This window comes from Salvelinus fontinalis, chromosome 31, assembly GCF_029448725.1.
Source record: "Salvelinus fontinalis isolate EN_2023a chromosome 31, ASM2944872v1, whole genome shotgun sequence".
Classification (NCBI taxonomy): Eukaryota; Metazoa; Chordata; class Actinopteri; order Salmoniformes; family Salmonidae; genus Salvelinus; species Salvelinus fontinalis.
The window spans coordinates 43,921,122-43,935,297 of NC_074695.1; the positions used below are offsets into that span (position 1 = coordinate 43,921,122).

Below are 14,176 nucleotides of genomic sequence, written 5' to 3' on the forward strand. Positions count from 1 at the left end.
TTCTTGAAGATCAAGGGGGGTAACATTTATTGGAATGACTGGAATTCTGATAGATTGGTTTTTCATGTAAAGATATAATTTATAACTTAATCGTATTATTGTATGTAGTAGAAGGTGATTGGTTGGAAGCCTACATAACCAACCCACAAAGTAAAATGTAACATCCATATAACTATGTAAACTTTAACATTGATTTATCCTGCAATAGGTGTCGTTCAATTGGTAACATACATTTTTGTCTTCTTCTAATACCTCTTAAGGGGAAAGTAATCTAAAAGTAACCAGATTGTTACTAAATTTGGGCAATCCACAAGTTACGTTACTGATTACAATTTTGGACAGGTAAGTAGTAACGGCAACAGATTACATTTAAAAAGTAACTTACCCAACCCCGGTTCTATGCATTCCTGCTTAGTGTTCTAAACATTGTGCCCCATTGCACTGGGTATGTGCAAGTGTAAAATAGATGAGCATGAAAAAATGTGTTGCAAAAACCAGTCGGACAGAACAGTTTAACTTGTCTTTATTTACTAATTTATTTAATTCTTCAATGTCATTCAATTGTACAACAACGTAACAGAGCAGAAAAAAACATTACCATGCAATCATGGCATCAGTTACCAGGTTTCCATCCAACCTTGATATGTGCGTAAAGTACGTTGGATAAAACATTTAATGACAGGCCTGATGGAAACAGCAACTTTGTCGGTAAACTTTTAAAATGTCGACAAAACAATATGCTAGACGTGGCATATTTTGTTTGTAAACGTAATTATGCGAGTAATGGCGTTGGAAATGATTTATGCGCAAATTTTGATATAATAACCATCATATCTAAGTAAACTTGGAGTCATGCGATGAAATAAGTTATGATAAACTTCACAGGGCGGGGCTGTGCACAGTGATGAGCTTTGATGCTTCTTTCCAATAAATGTTGAGGGTCTTATGAGGTGACATGATCTATGCTTGGCTGCCGTTTGATAAATACAAATAATCTTGCTCTTTTGACCATAATAATCTTATTGTGTAGTAGGCTAAACCCACACTGTATCTGTGAGCTGTTAGCTGGAGCGCACGTGCCTAGGGCCACATTCGCTATATAACAAACATTTTTGTGACAAAACCATAAAGAGTTGAAAATTTGATGGAAACCCATTTCATTTGAAATTTTTATTTAGTACATGGTAATTTAACGACAAAAGTTATTTGTATGTGCACTATGTCATCAAGCACAGCCTTCTTTCTACCCACACCAATCAATTGGATGGAAACATCTCTGGTGGAAAAATGCACATATTGTTTTCAGATTTTGTTTTAGCAGATTTAAGAATATTCACATGAAAAATCTGTCACCAATTCAATGGAAACCTAGCTACTGACAATAGAAAATAAAATATCAGATATTACAAAACAATATCATCTCCTCACTCTCCAACCCCTATTTGGATGCATGTGGCTGGGACAGAGAGCCAGGCCAATGCCAAGTAGATGAAAGACCTCCAGTGATTGGTCTTTTTGCAAGCAGCAGCTCCACCACTGGTGTTGGCACAGGATAGGAACAGAGTCGTGCAGGCATGACGTGTGCGTTTGACAAACCTCCATTTTGCAAACAACAGGATAGACAGGACAGATCTAGAGACATGAGGAAATATACAAAAAGTCATTAAGTCTGTTGCTTTCAAGTCTTTCCTTGTCCGCCAATACACATGTGGTTCTAGATTTCTTAAGCATAGAATGTCTTGTAAAGGTCACCATAGAGGTGCCCAAAGGCGATTGATGTGTTGAAAATCACAGGCAGTCTGACTCACCATTTCTTATTCCGAGGTTTCAGCTCCTCAGTAGCATTACGCAGAAAGATGTAGTTCTTTTTCTGAGGGTTGTAGTACTCGTGCCCCTGAGGTTTAACACAAAATGTATCAATTTAACTTATTCAAAATAATGCCTGGCCATTTTGAAGGAATAGAATGAGTCTTAAAATCAACCAATCATAACATGAGGTACGAGACGAAATGTTACCTTTGACCAGTCATAGCTAGAGGCGTAGGCAAAGATGTTGCCGTTGTTGTTGAACGAGCAAGCTGTGATTGGCTGGTCCAGCTGCTCCGAGGTCTTCAGCTTGGTACGGGCGTCTTTATCCCAGAAGCTAAAGCGACCGTCAGACCCAACAGTCGCCAGTGTACCGTGGACAGGGTGGAAGGAGATGGCATTCACCTGTTTGATCAGAAACAGCAAGCTTTTTGCATTAAAAAACACCCCAACATCTTTCGCTTCCTACTGACTGTAGCCAAACTAATATGAAAGCAGGGTGGAGAGCACAAGCTGCACTCACAGCATAGATATCTTGTGGTGTGGCTGTGTTGGTTCCATTCGACCTGTGGCACTTGAAGGTGAAGTTATCCTTGGCTCTACAACACAAAAACACAGTGTGGCGAGTACGGTGCCTTGGGTGATAGCTAAGGTCTTTCTCACAGTTTGTAAGGAAAAGCACGTTTTGTGGGACTCACGGGTTAGGAGGGTTGATGTAGTGAATGGCGACTCGCCCTTCAATGCTCCCAAGAGCAAATCCAGCAGGCTTGTTCTGTTTGTCCTTAAAGATGGCTATGCAGCGGTGCTGATACAGGGAGACAGAAGAGGTGGTGTTAGGGTGTACATCACAGGCATTAACTACTCAATAATAACTGATAATCAATGGAAACTGCACACTGTGAAAAGGTGAGTGTAATATGTGCGAGGCAGAAAAAGTGTATAGTAGACAGTCCTGTAAATGTATTGGTCTTTTTTTATTTAACCTTGATTTATCCAGGAAGACTTATTTTAGGGAGACCTGTAAGTCACCTGGTATGTGAAACCAGTCACCTGGTGTTTGAGTGGTGAGTCTATCCTCCTGAACTCGGACGGCTGGTTCTCAAGCTGATATACAATCAAGCCTCGCTCTGCCGATGCTACCACTGCCATGGGATACACCTGAAAACAACAGCAGCCAGCTCACCAATCAGCAGACAACACATGGCGTATAAAACCAGGACACATCAGACTTTTATCTAAAATGTTTTGAACATTTAACTGCTGAACACAATTCAAAATCACTAGTCGGTCCTCGCTATTCAGTTATTACCGAAAACCACTTAAAGAATATTAAATCACTGGAGCTTTAGCACTAGGTCCTCACCACATCTGCACAGTAGCACCTCTCCGGCAGCTGCAGGGACATCATTGGGTTGGGCGAACGGGTGTCCCAGAACTACAAGAGCAAATTAAAACACAGGTGAGCAAATTAACCATTATAGTGAGTAAGATAATTACATTATTATCCCCACAGGGACATTTTGTTTGTGGCACTGTGTACTTTAAAACTTATCATCAAGCATACAATGGACATAAATACAGACAATAAGTACAATGAGAATAGAAAAAGTGCAATTCATGTTTCATTGAACTGTACACAATATACACATCAGTACCACGTCAACATCAATGTCAACTGTAGGCCTTACCGTCATTCAGGAGCCTTACTGCCACTGGGATAAAGGACTGTTAATTTTATGCCCTGTATCACTACATAATAACTATGATATAAAATAGATAGTCATTTTGGAACAAGGATTATTTCAAATCACAATACATTTTCTTACCTTCAGAGTTTTGTCCCAGCTGCCTGTCATGATGCAGTTGTAGTTGGGGGCTTTGATCCAGTGGACTGTTCTGATAGGAGCATCATGCTAAGAGGAAACACAAATCGATACCACTTCTAATCTGATCTAGGTTCAACATAACTTCTCATAATGTAGTCAGGGGAAGCAATTCCCCTCAGTTGCACAAAGAGGTGATGAAACAACCAATTGAAAAATAACACTTAAAACAGTGTTCATAGCCTGAAATATTTACCTGTGCGATCTGTATTGCCTGGTTGCTGTTGAGATCCCACATTTTGGCAGTCTTATCACAAGATGCAGTGAAAACCTTGCTTCCATCCTGAGAGAGCATGGGAACGAATAAGTAAAGTTTCATTCAAGGACCTCATATGGTTCGTAAAGATATGTGATGTGATAGGGCCTACTTCGCTCCAGCAGACATCAAGGACTGGACCTGTGTGCATCTGCTGGGCTTTGGGGACTGTCTGCCCATTGTCCTGTACCTCCCAACACCTCACCTGGAAACATTTAAGAAAACAGTCATGTGTTACTTAGTGAATGGTTTTAGACTCATAACAAAAAGGCATAAATCTGAAGTGAACACTTCAAGGGGAATTTAATGACTTGACTCACGTCATTGGCCCAGGACCCCCCTATCAAGAAGTTCCCTGGCATGGCAGGGGGACTAAACGCCAAGCAACTGATGCTGTCATCTGGGGGTGATGTTACTTCCACATCCTATATGAGATCACACATCATTCAAATGGAATTATACCTCTCAGAACAATTTCTAATAGTCAAATAGATGTATCATTAAGCAGGTTACTGAAAGGGAATGCTATTTTTTTTAGCTAGTTACCTTCATTGGGTTGTGTGTGTCCGTGGTTGCCGCTCCGAATCCCCCTGCGCCAAACCCAGTGCTGGCCCCAAACAAGCTCATGACGTCGGATTGTCTTGAGCCAACACGCGGTTACTAATATGAAATGGGACACAATAAACAGCATTACAATAATGTGAAGTTATTCGATTAACCTTTACATGCATTAGTGATAGTATGCATAAATTATAATAATGAAAGAGGACAGTTAGCTATTGGACTTCAGTGGCTAGCTAAATGAATGGAGGTTGCTCACAAACCAACATGTTGTTCACTTAGCTAGCAATAGATCTGCACCCAAGCCTCATATCAAGCGCCACTGTGATACTAAACAGCTTACTTTTATCGCAGGGAAATGCAGTAGTTTCAAATGTGTACATATCGAGTTTGTTCACCTTTTTTTTTACGTTGAAAAGAAGCTTGGTTAAAGAAAACGCAGCGCGGTGAGCAGAATAGGAAGTGCATTCACTGCACATGCGTCGACAATTTAGGTTGCGTTCCAGGTAGTCTTCATTGCAGTCGCGCTGTTCAGATAATCACATCTCACAATGAAAAAATGTTTACATGTAAAACGTATTTTGATCTAAATCCTATGATTACCTAGAATGAATTTGTTCTAATTCCACCCGTTTTCATATAAAAACAAGTGTTGCTCCCTTTCAATGATAAGTTGCAGTATAAACATTTCTCTGGGTGTCAAGAAATCAATAAGGCAACCGACAACAAACTGTCTTAAATAAAAGTGATGGGAGAATGTTACATATTTTATTTTCGTAAAAATCAGGTTTAAAACAATTTGAAGGAGACTTTGTATATGCTTTCTGAACAAATCCGGAGTATCTTTGATACCATGTGAATACCTTGTAAGATTCTTGTTTGCTATTTGAAATCAACAACCTTCTTAATACCAGGTGACCACGCAGAAGAATGTGTTTCCTAAGTGTAGAGGAACGGAAGTCAAAGTTAAAATCTTGTAATTGCCATAAAAGCACACACACACACACACACACACACACACACACACACACACACACACACACACACACACACACACACACACACACACACACAATAAATAGATGTCATTGTCGTTTGTCCCACATATTCTGTAGTCTCAGTTTGAAAGTAATTCATGTACTCTTACTAGAGGACACCCAGCTATTTCCACCCACTGACAGTCTGCTATGATAGCATTCAGATCTCAGATAAGCCTGTAATAGTAGAGGAGGGTATACAAGCTGAAAAACGGACTCTCCATAACCCTTTCACAATATCCTGCTGAAACTCTACTGGCTTGAAGCAAGCACAGTTCATGCAGCTATGGTGGATGCGTTTCCAGGCCCGTACAGTATGGCTCGGCAGTGCAAAAGGGTACATACATGATACTGAAACCTAGCTCTTGGAATGCATCTTTAAAATGTTTGTTTACACACCACTATGCTTCAACCAAAGGAAAGTCAATATCAATTACTTTGTCATAACAGCTTTGTCTTTATGATCCGATATGTGGGCTATATACGATTGAAGAAATGTGGGAAGAAGACTCATTTGGAGAGAATAGAGAAGCTCTGAAAGAATCTGCCACAGCTGAGAAAACAGAAAACTGGGGGTTTGCCTGCAAAACCTATGCATCTGCGCACTGCTCCTTATGACCTGCAAGACCTTCGAGCCTCAGAGCTTGTAGCTTTTTTCTCTCACACCCTGGGCATATAATGCAGCGACAACAACAAACCCTCTCAGACTCCAAACAAAAGTACAGTTATCAAGGGCATCCAAAGCTCCGGCGGGTCAGAGAGGGAGAAGCCAGGGTTGGGTTGGCCTTAGTTGGCTTTGGCACGAAGCTGTGCCCTCTTGCCCGTGACAGCCTGGAAGCCAGTCTTGATGCTGGCCACGGAGCAGCGTGAGTGGCAGGTCTCACACTGGAGGAAGTAGAGACGGGTGTCCTTTTGTAGGATGGTGTCAGGGGAGCGACACGTGTGACACGTCACATATTCTTCTGCAAGTCAAACACAAAGCCAAGATGAGGCACGCAAATATGTCTATAGTAGCTACAAGTGAAGGATAACTAAATTATATGCCTCTACAACTATTCTTTACACATTTTGCTCTAGGTCACCAAAATACCAATGTAATATGGATTCCTGTATATTCCTACTTACTAATATATCTTCTCAAGACATTTTCAATCTGTTTCTGTTGAAATCTTCCTTTGATCACAAGCTGATTATTTCCATCTATGGAGCCACTGCAAAGAAAATAAATGTAATAGTCATTCATAAAAACAGGACTTAATAACAGATGTCTGGATATTAAGAATTCTACTGCAAAATCTGCAATAACAATAATACTAGGTCACTTTACCTTGTCCCCAGCTCAGCCAACAAAAATGCCAGAAGATGTTTTGGCTGACGATGCAACCTACAGAGAATAAATGACAGTTAAATGCACAGTCAAATGTACTACTAAGCAACACTACCGTAACTAAGAAACACTACCACACTTCAATCATCATATACTGTAGCTCTCCTGTAGGATGTAGAAACTCAAGTCCCTAAAGTCTGTAGAATGTATGAAGTAGACATGTTTGACTCACAGTTTACAGATATCCGTGAAGTTGACAAACGAGGTCTTCTTGGTGCCCACTCGGACCACCTGAGGAGGCTTCATAACAAACTTTCTCTTCTCTCCGGCCACCATGTCAGGGTTCTTCTCCCGCATGATGTTGAAGACACTGTTCAGCAGCTGAGGAGGACATCACAATATGATCATCACTCTCTCAAACTGGCACAACTAGAATTGAAGGCACCAAGAGCCTGAGGCTGGGGCATGCCTTGAATCAATATAACCAAATGCCCTTTGCAATATTATTTAAAATAATCTGAACTGAATTGAAGTAAGTAGGCCTACCTCGTCATATGTGTAGTCTCTGTCTGTCCCTAACCACGCCGGACCAGACTGGGAGCTGAATGAGATGCCATCATTGTTTTTCCCCTCATCGTCCTCGGGAGCTCAAGCAAAAACATCACATGATCATGTTTTAACGGATACAATTACACTCATTGAAAGGAAAGTATAAGACAGATATCAGCATTCAATAATAATAATAATAATATTAATAATAGATTTAATTTGTATAGCGCATTTCATTACCCAAGAATCTCAACAACGCTCAAGACAATGTCAGTCACTTAAGTGAATAATTACTACAAGGTCAAATGCCATCCCATACTATCGTCCTTCTCAAGTATCTCTCCTTCCTCCTGGAAGTCAACCTTCTTGGACTTTTTTTTCTTTGCAGGCAACTGAAGATCCAGGTCGTCCTCTTCCGCTGCCTCGCTCTGCTCTCCTTCAATTTTCAGCTCCTGTTTTTAATAGATTGGGAGAACCTGTCAGCAAAACTTAATTAGATGTGACAAGACTAGGGTTGCAAAGGGTCGGAAACTTTCAGGTAAATTTCCGGAATTTTCCCGGAAATTTGCCATGGGAAGTTAAGCCCGGGAATTTAGCTTAAATTCATCAAAAAAGTTAGCTGATAACAGTGAACCTTTTTTGTGGGATACACATAAGGCAATTCTAGGTCTTGTGGCATATTTTGGTTAAACTATCCCCAATTCAATGAAATTGCAACCCTCTGCATGCACAGTGCATTCTTCCATCACATGTGCAGTGCACTCTTCTATCACATGTATAGCTGATTCTCAAGATCTTGCACACTAATGAGATGCTATTGAGCCCTCACATGTACAACTGATTCTCAAGATCTTGCACACTAATGAGATGCTATTGAGCCCACACTACTACACTATCTGAGCCAAGGACTACATGCTTTCTGGTAAGTTTTGATTACAATACTGGGTGGGGTGAATATATTTTATATGACATACATTATTTTTTGTTAACTAGTAAATAGTAGCCTACAGCAAAGTGTGTTTAAATCATTTCTAACTTGTTAACAATTTCTGCTAGTTAGTTTTTTCTACCATGTGGGTTTTAGCTTGCTTGAGCCTGCTATTCGAGGAGTGTTAATTCACCTGTTTCCATACATGTTTCATTTTAAAACATTTATCTTACAAAGGAGTTTTTTAAATCTTACTGCTTAACTATTTATCTGTAAATGGAATTGTAATAAAACATTTAAAAAAGCATTATTAAAAAATGGAATGAATATGGCACCACAACAAACCTGCTAAGTGAGGGCTGCCCACCAAAACTCACGGACCAGGCAAGGAGGGCATAAATCAGAGAGGCAACAAAGAGACCAAAGATAACCCTGAAGGAGTTGCAAAGCTCCACTGCGGAGATTAGAGTATATGTCCATAGGACCAATCTAAGCTATAAACTCCACAGAGCTGGGCTTTACGGAAGAGTGGCCAGAAAAAAAGCTATTGCTTCAAGAAAAAAATAAGCAAACACGCTTGGTGTTCGCCAAAAGGCATGTGGGAGACTCCCCAAACATATGGAAGAAGGTACTCTAGTCAGATGAGACCAAAATGTAGCTTTTTTGCCATCAAGGAAAACGCTATGTCTGGCGCAAACCCAACACCTCACATCACCCCGAGAACAACATCCCCACAGTGAAGCATGGTGGTGGCAGCATCATGCTGTGGGGATGTTTTTCATCGGCAGGAACTGGGAAACTGGTCAGAATTGAAGGAATGATGGATGGCGCTAAATACAGGGAAATTCTTGAGGGAAACCTGTTTCAGTCTTCCAGAGATTTGAGACTGGGATGGAGGTTCACCTTCCAGTAGGACAATGACTGCTAAAGCAACACTTGAGTGGTTTAAGGGGAAACATTTAAATGTCTTGGAATGGCCTAGTCAAAGCCCAGACCTAAATCCAATTGAGAATCTGTGGTATGACTTAAATATTGCTGTACACCAGCGGAACCCATCCAACTTGAAGGAGCTGGAGCAGTTTTGCCTTGAAGAATGGGCAAAAATCCCAGTGGCTAGATGTGCCAAGTTTATAGAAACATACCCCAAGAGACTTGCAGCTGTAATTTCTGCAAAAGGTGGCTCTACAAAGTATTGCCTTTGGGGGGGTGAATAGTTATGCATGCTCAAGTTTTCCGTTTTTTTTGTCTTATTTCTTGTTTGTTTCACAATAAAAAATATTTAGCATCTTCAAAGTGGTAGGCATGTTGTGTAAATCAAATGATACAAACCCCCCCAAAAAATATATTTTAATTCCAGGTTGTAAGGCAACAAAATAGGAAAAATGCCAAGGGGGGATGAATACTTTCGCAAGCCATTGTATCTCATCAGCCACCTGGTGGAAGGGACTTTGTGGATCTGAGGCTATTTCCCCTGTTGCCTTCATCATCCTTCAAATCCCACCAATATCAGCCGCCTCAGAGCACAACTGGTCCTTGTTTGGGAACACACACACCAAAGCACTTAACAGGCTGACCGATACAAGTGTTGAAAAATTGGTGTCCACCCGGGCAAATTTGAGGCTTTTTGAGCCTGACAACGAGCCATCCTCAACAAGGTTGGAAAGTGACAGTGAAGATGAGGCCCCAGAGTCTGATGTTCAAGAGGTGGACAATGAGGAGGTCCAGGGAGAAGACATGGAAGCCTGAGAGGAAGACAACCAAAGCTTTAGTTTCCAGACTATCATTTTACAGATGTTTGTTGAAAACGTTTTTGGGCGATGCGATGGATCATTGGGGATCATTCAATATTGCCTTTCTTTTGTTGTTCAGTGAAATCATCCCATGTGAAGATTCAACTCATTTAATTAAAGTTAAATTAGTAACTAAATCGTTTTTTTTTTTTTCTATTGGAAGGATTTAATCATTTGCAATGACTTATACTTATGATAAGTTAAAATGTTTAGGTTTCTGTCTCCATATGATATGGTAAATATATCCAATGCAAAAAACATCTACATTTAAATGGTATTAATATTAATTTGCATATATTTCCCTTAATTCCTATATATTCCCGTAACTTTACATAAATTCCCACGGAAAGTTTCCACCTCTGAATATTCCCCAAAATGTGCATACTTAGACAAGACTCAGCTCAAAGTAGAGATTCAGAAATAAATGTGGCGCAACAAAGCCTTGGAAATAAACACAAGGCAGTTAACTTCAATATCACGTCAATATGGCTCCCATAGACATGGCTCCACTCTAGGTACACACACAGCGTAAATTACAGTGCATTCGGAAAGTATTCAGACCCTTTGACTTTTTCCACATTTTGTTACGTTACAGCCTTATTCTAAAATTGATTAAATTGTTTCTTCCCCCTCATCAATCTACACACAATACCCCATAATGAAAAAGAATATTTTTTTTACATTTTTGGGGGGAATGTATAAAAAATAAAATAATAATATCACATTTACATAAGTATTCAGACCCTTTACTCAGTAGTTTGTTGAAGCACCTTTGGCAGCGATTACAGGCTCGTATGACGCTACAAGCTTGGCACACCTGTATTTGGGGAGTTTCTCCCATTCTTCTCTGCAGATCCTCTCAAGCTCTGTCAGGTTGGATGGGGAGCGTCGCTGCACAGCTATTTCCAGGTCTCTCCAGAGATGTTCATTGGGTTCCATGTCCGGGCTCTGGCTGTGCTACTCAAGGACATTTAGAGACCTGTCCTAAAGCCACTACTGTGTTGTCTTGGCTGTGTGCTTAGGGTCGTTTTCTTGTTGGAAGGTGAACCTTCGCCTCAGTCTGAGGTCCTGTGCGCTCTGGAGCAGGTTTTCATCAAGGATCTCTCAGTACTTTGCTCTGTTCATCTTTCCCTCAATCCTGACTAGTCTCCCAGTCCCTGCCGCAGAAAAACATTCCCACAGCATGATGCTGCCACCTCCATGCTTCACCGTAGGGATGGTGCCAGGTTTCCTCCAGACGTGACGCTTGGCATTCAGGCCAAAAAGTTCCATCTTGGTTTCATCAGACCAGAAAATCTTGTTTCTCATGGTCTGAGTCCTTTAGGTCCTTTTGGCAAACTCCCAAGCGGGCTGTTAGGCGTGGCTTCCGTCTGGCCACTATCATAAAGGCCTGATTGGTGGAGTGCTGCAGAGATGGTTGTTCTTCTGGAATGTTTTTCCATCTCCACAGAGGAACTCTGGAGCTCCGTCAGAGTGACCATCGGGTTCTTGGTCACCTCCCTGACCATGGCCCTTCTCCTACGATTGCCCAAGTTTAGTTGGGCGGCCAATTATAGGAAGAGTCTTGATGGTTCCAAACTTCTTCCATTTAAGAATTATGGAGGCCACTGTGTTCTTGGGGACCTTCAATGCTGCAGAAATGTTTTGGTACCCTACCCCTGATCTGTGCCTCGACACAATCCTGTCTCGGAGCTCTCCAGACAATTCCTTTGACCTCATGGCTTGGTTTTCGCTCTGCCATGCCCTGTCAACTGTGGGACCTTATATAGACAGGTGTGTGCCTTTCCAAATCATGTCCAATCAATTGAATTTACCACAGGTGGACTCCAAGTTATAGAAACATCTCAAGGTTGATCAATGGAAACAGGATGCACCTAAACTCAATATCGAGTCTCATACCAAAGGGTCTGAATACTTTTGTAAATAAGGTATTTCTATTTTATTTTATACATATTCAAACATTTCTTAAAACCTGTTTTCGCTTTGTCATTATGGGGTATTGTTGGTAGATTGATGAGGGGAAAAAAATATTTAATTAATTTTATAGTAAGGCTGTAACGTAAACAAAATGTGTAAAAAAGAATGGGGTCTGAATACTTTCCGAATGCACAGTATATATCATACCTTTATCCCCTCCTCAATGTCATTATCAAACACTTTCTTGGGCTTCTTCTTCTTTTTCTTCTGGTTGAAAAAGTTCAGGTCATCAAGATCGTCGGATTGCTCTAAAGATTTGAACAAACACTTCTGATATTGGTCTTAGTGCGTTACTCTTCCGTTCCAGTCATGACAGATTAGTGGTCTAGAAGAGCAGGAATTCACTACCGGGACACTACATTTCCTCTGTTCCTTGTTTCCTTTCCTCACTTCCATCGGACATTTTGAGTAGGAAGTGAGTGAAGGATGGAAGGAGAGGACCAAAAAATTTGAGGAAAGACCTTGGAGATCTTTGTCTGGTGTGAGCCTTCCTACCTTTCTTCCTTCCCTCGTCCTCGTCCAGGTCGAACTCTCTGTCCTCCCCACCGTCAGGTTCCACCTCCTTGGCCTCTACCTGCTGTGTGTCCTCTGCCACTCCGTCTCCACTTTCTTCTTCCAGCATGAAAGGCTTCTTTTTCTTCTTCTTCTTCTTGGTCATGTTGGGGTCGAATATCATCTGATGGGAGAATTAGACCATGATCATTAGCTTAGACCCAGTGTGATTGAAGAAAAATTGCTGTATGTTGATACATTACATTATATTTCCAGTTTAAGACTAGTTTTGGTACAATGTGTACAAACATTGACATACACACACAGCTAACATAAGTTTCCCAATTCTAAATAATGATTAGCTTTAATAACTACAGGAATAGACTTGCAGCTAGCTACCTAGCATAGCTGACCTTTGGTCACTAAATTTATTATGTGATTCATTTTTTTTATTAGTTAGTTATCCCACTAACCAAGCGTTCAACATGTGTGAGTGGTCTGCTGTCTGATATACTGGTGGGAAAGGCTTGTACTGTAGGCTGAGGCCAAAGTCATTCAACAACGATCGCCACTAACGTTAACGTTACTGGCTTATCTTCTTCTACCCGACCAATACTGATAATAGTATATACACCATGATAAAAAAGTGATAGCTTACTTCGTCTCCTGACATGTTTGCGAAAGAACAAGAACGATCTAGGAAGTTTTTTTATCCCCCGATCAGTCTCACTTCAACCTGCCGTCACTTCTTGCATCAGCGGTAGATTACCAATGCGCAATCGTGGACTAACGTAATGAGGTCGATATTCAGGGTTGCCAGGTCCAATATAGATTTCTAGCTGAATGATCATACAAATAACCCACTCAAAACGCCTGAACACTAGCCCAACAATTTTTTTTACACAGCAAGTGCTGATTTGCCACATTTATACAATAAACCCTTTCCCATAACGTTATCGAGCCAAATAAGAAGGAATATCAACATAACTTGTAACAATGCTAGAATCAAAATTCGGTTTTCATCAAAATAATAATTAGAGCTATGATTATAAAGGAATTTGAATATGTCTTAAGATAAAAGATAATTCACCCTTATTAAACTCGCCAGATCATTTTCCATCAATTGATGTCGATTTAACTCGTGTGACTGCTATGATTAATAATGATTAAGCAATATGGCACAAGGGGGTATGTATATAGCCAATATACCACAGCTAATGGCTGTTCTTAAGCATGAGGCAAAGGGATACAGCCATTAGCCGTGGTATTTTGGCAAATACCAAAAACCCTTGGGGTACCTTATTGCTATTATAAACGGGTTACCAACATCATTAGAACAGTAACAATAAATGTTTTGTCATACCCATGGTATGCAGTCTGATATACCACAAACGTCTGATATACCACGGCTTTCAGCCAATTAACATTCAGGGCTTGAACCACCTAGTTTATAATTGTAAAGAAATCCCTTTTGATAAATACATCCGACAGGAGAGTTTGAGTGATAAAAGTTGGACAAAGGATCTCGAAATCTCTGAGCAAGAAACACTTGGATGAACTTAAAAAAACG

The 14,176-nt window shown here is 40.6% G+C and overlaps 2 protein-coding genes across 5 annotated transcripts; both read right to left on the minus strand.

The window, feature by feature from the left end:
- Positions 1–506: 506 nt before the first annotated feature.
- LOC129830333 (mRNA export factor) lies at positions 507–5,152 on the minus strand. Of its 3 annotated transcripts, none has more exons than XM_055892837.1 (13): positions 4,906–5,152; positions 4,492–4,607; positions 4,266–4,370; positions 4,058–4,150; positions 3,886–3,972; positions 3,633–3,719; positions 3,170–3,241; positions 2,836–2,964; positions 2,505–2,611; positions 2,330–2,405; positions 2,017–2,211; positions 1,809–1,894; positions 507–1,632 (listed from the first exon to the last, which is right to left on the minus strand). In XM_055892837.1, coding segments are annotated over exons 2-13 (1,119 nt in total). In that variant the 5' UTR covers positions 4,573–4,607; positions 4,906–5,152; the 3' UTR covers positions 507–1,631. The 3 variants fall into 3 exon arrangements, with proteins under 3 accessions (XP_055748812.1, XP_055748813.1, XP_055748814.1); XM_055892838.1 differs by having other exon boundaries at positions 4,492–4,605; positions 4,850–5,152; XM_055892839.1 differs by lacking the exon at positions 507–1,632 and having other exon boundaries at positions 1,805–1,894; positions 2,857–2,964; positions 4,492–4,605; positions 4,905–5,124.
- An 85-nt stretch (positions 5,153–5,237) lies between these two features.
- Positions 5,238–13,374, minus strand: LOC129830334 (eukaryotic translation initiation factor 2 subunit 2-like). Of its 2 annotated transcripts, none has more exons than XM_055892840.1 (9): positions 13,265–13,374; positions 12,610–12,790; positions 12,262–12,362; positions 7,739–7,871; positions 7,417–7,517; positions 7,103–7,251; positions 6,871–6,927; positions 6,669–6,754; positions 5,238–6,505 (listed from the first exon to the last, which is right to left on the minus strand). In XM_055892840.1, the coding sequence occupies exons 1-9, from the start codon at positions 13,277–13,279 to the stop codon at positions 6,330–6,332; spliced, it is 999 nt and encodes a 332-aa protein (XP_055748815.1). In that variant the 5' UTR covers positions 13,280–13,374; the 3' UTR covers positions 5,238–6,329. The 2 variants fall into 2 exon arrangements, with proteins under 2 accessions (XP_055748815.1, XP_055748817.1); XM_055892842.1 differs by lacking the exon at positions 13,265–13,374 and adding an exon at positions 13,080–13,231.
- Between the last annotated feature and the right edge of the window lie 802 nt (positions 13,375–14,176).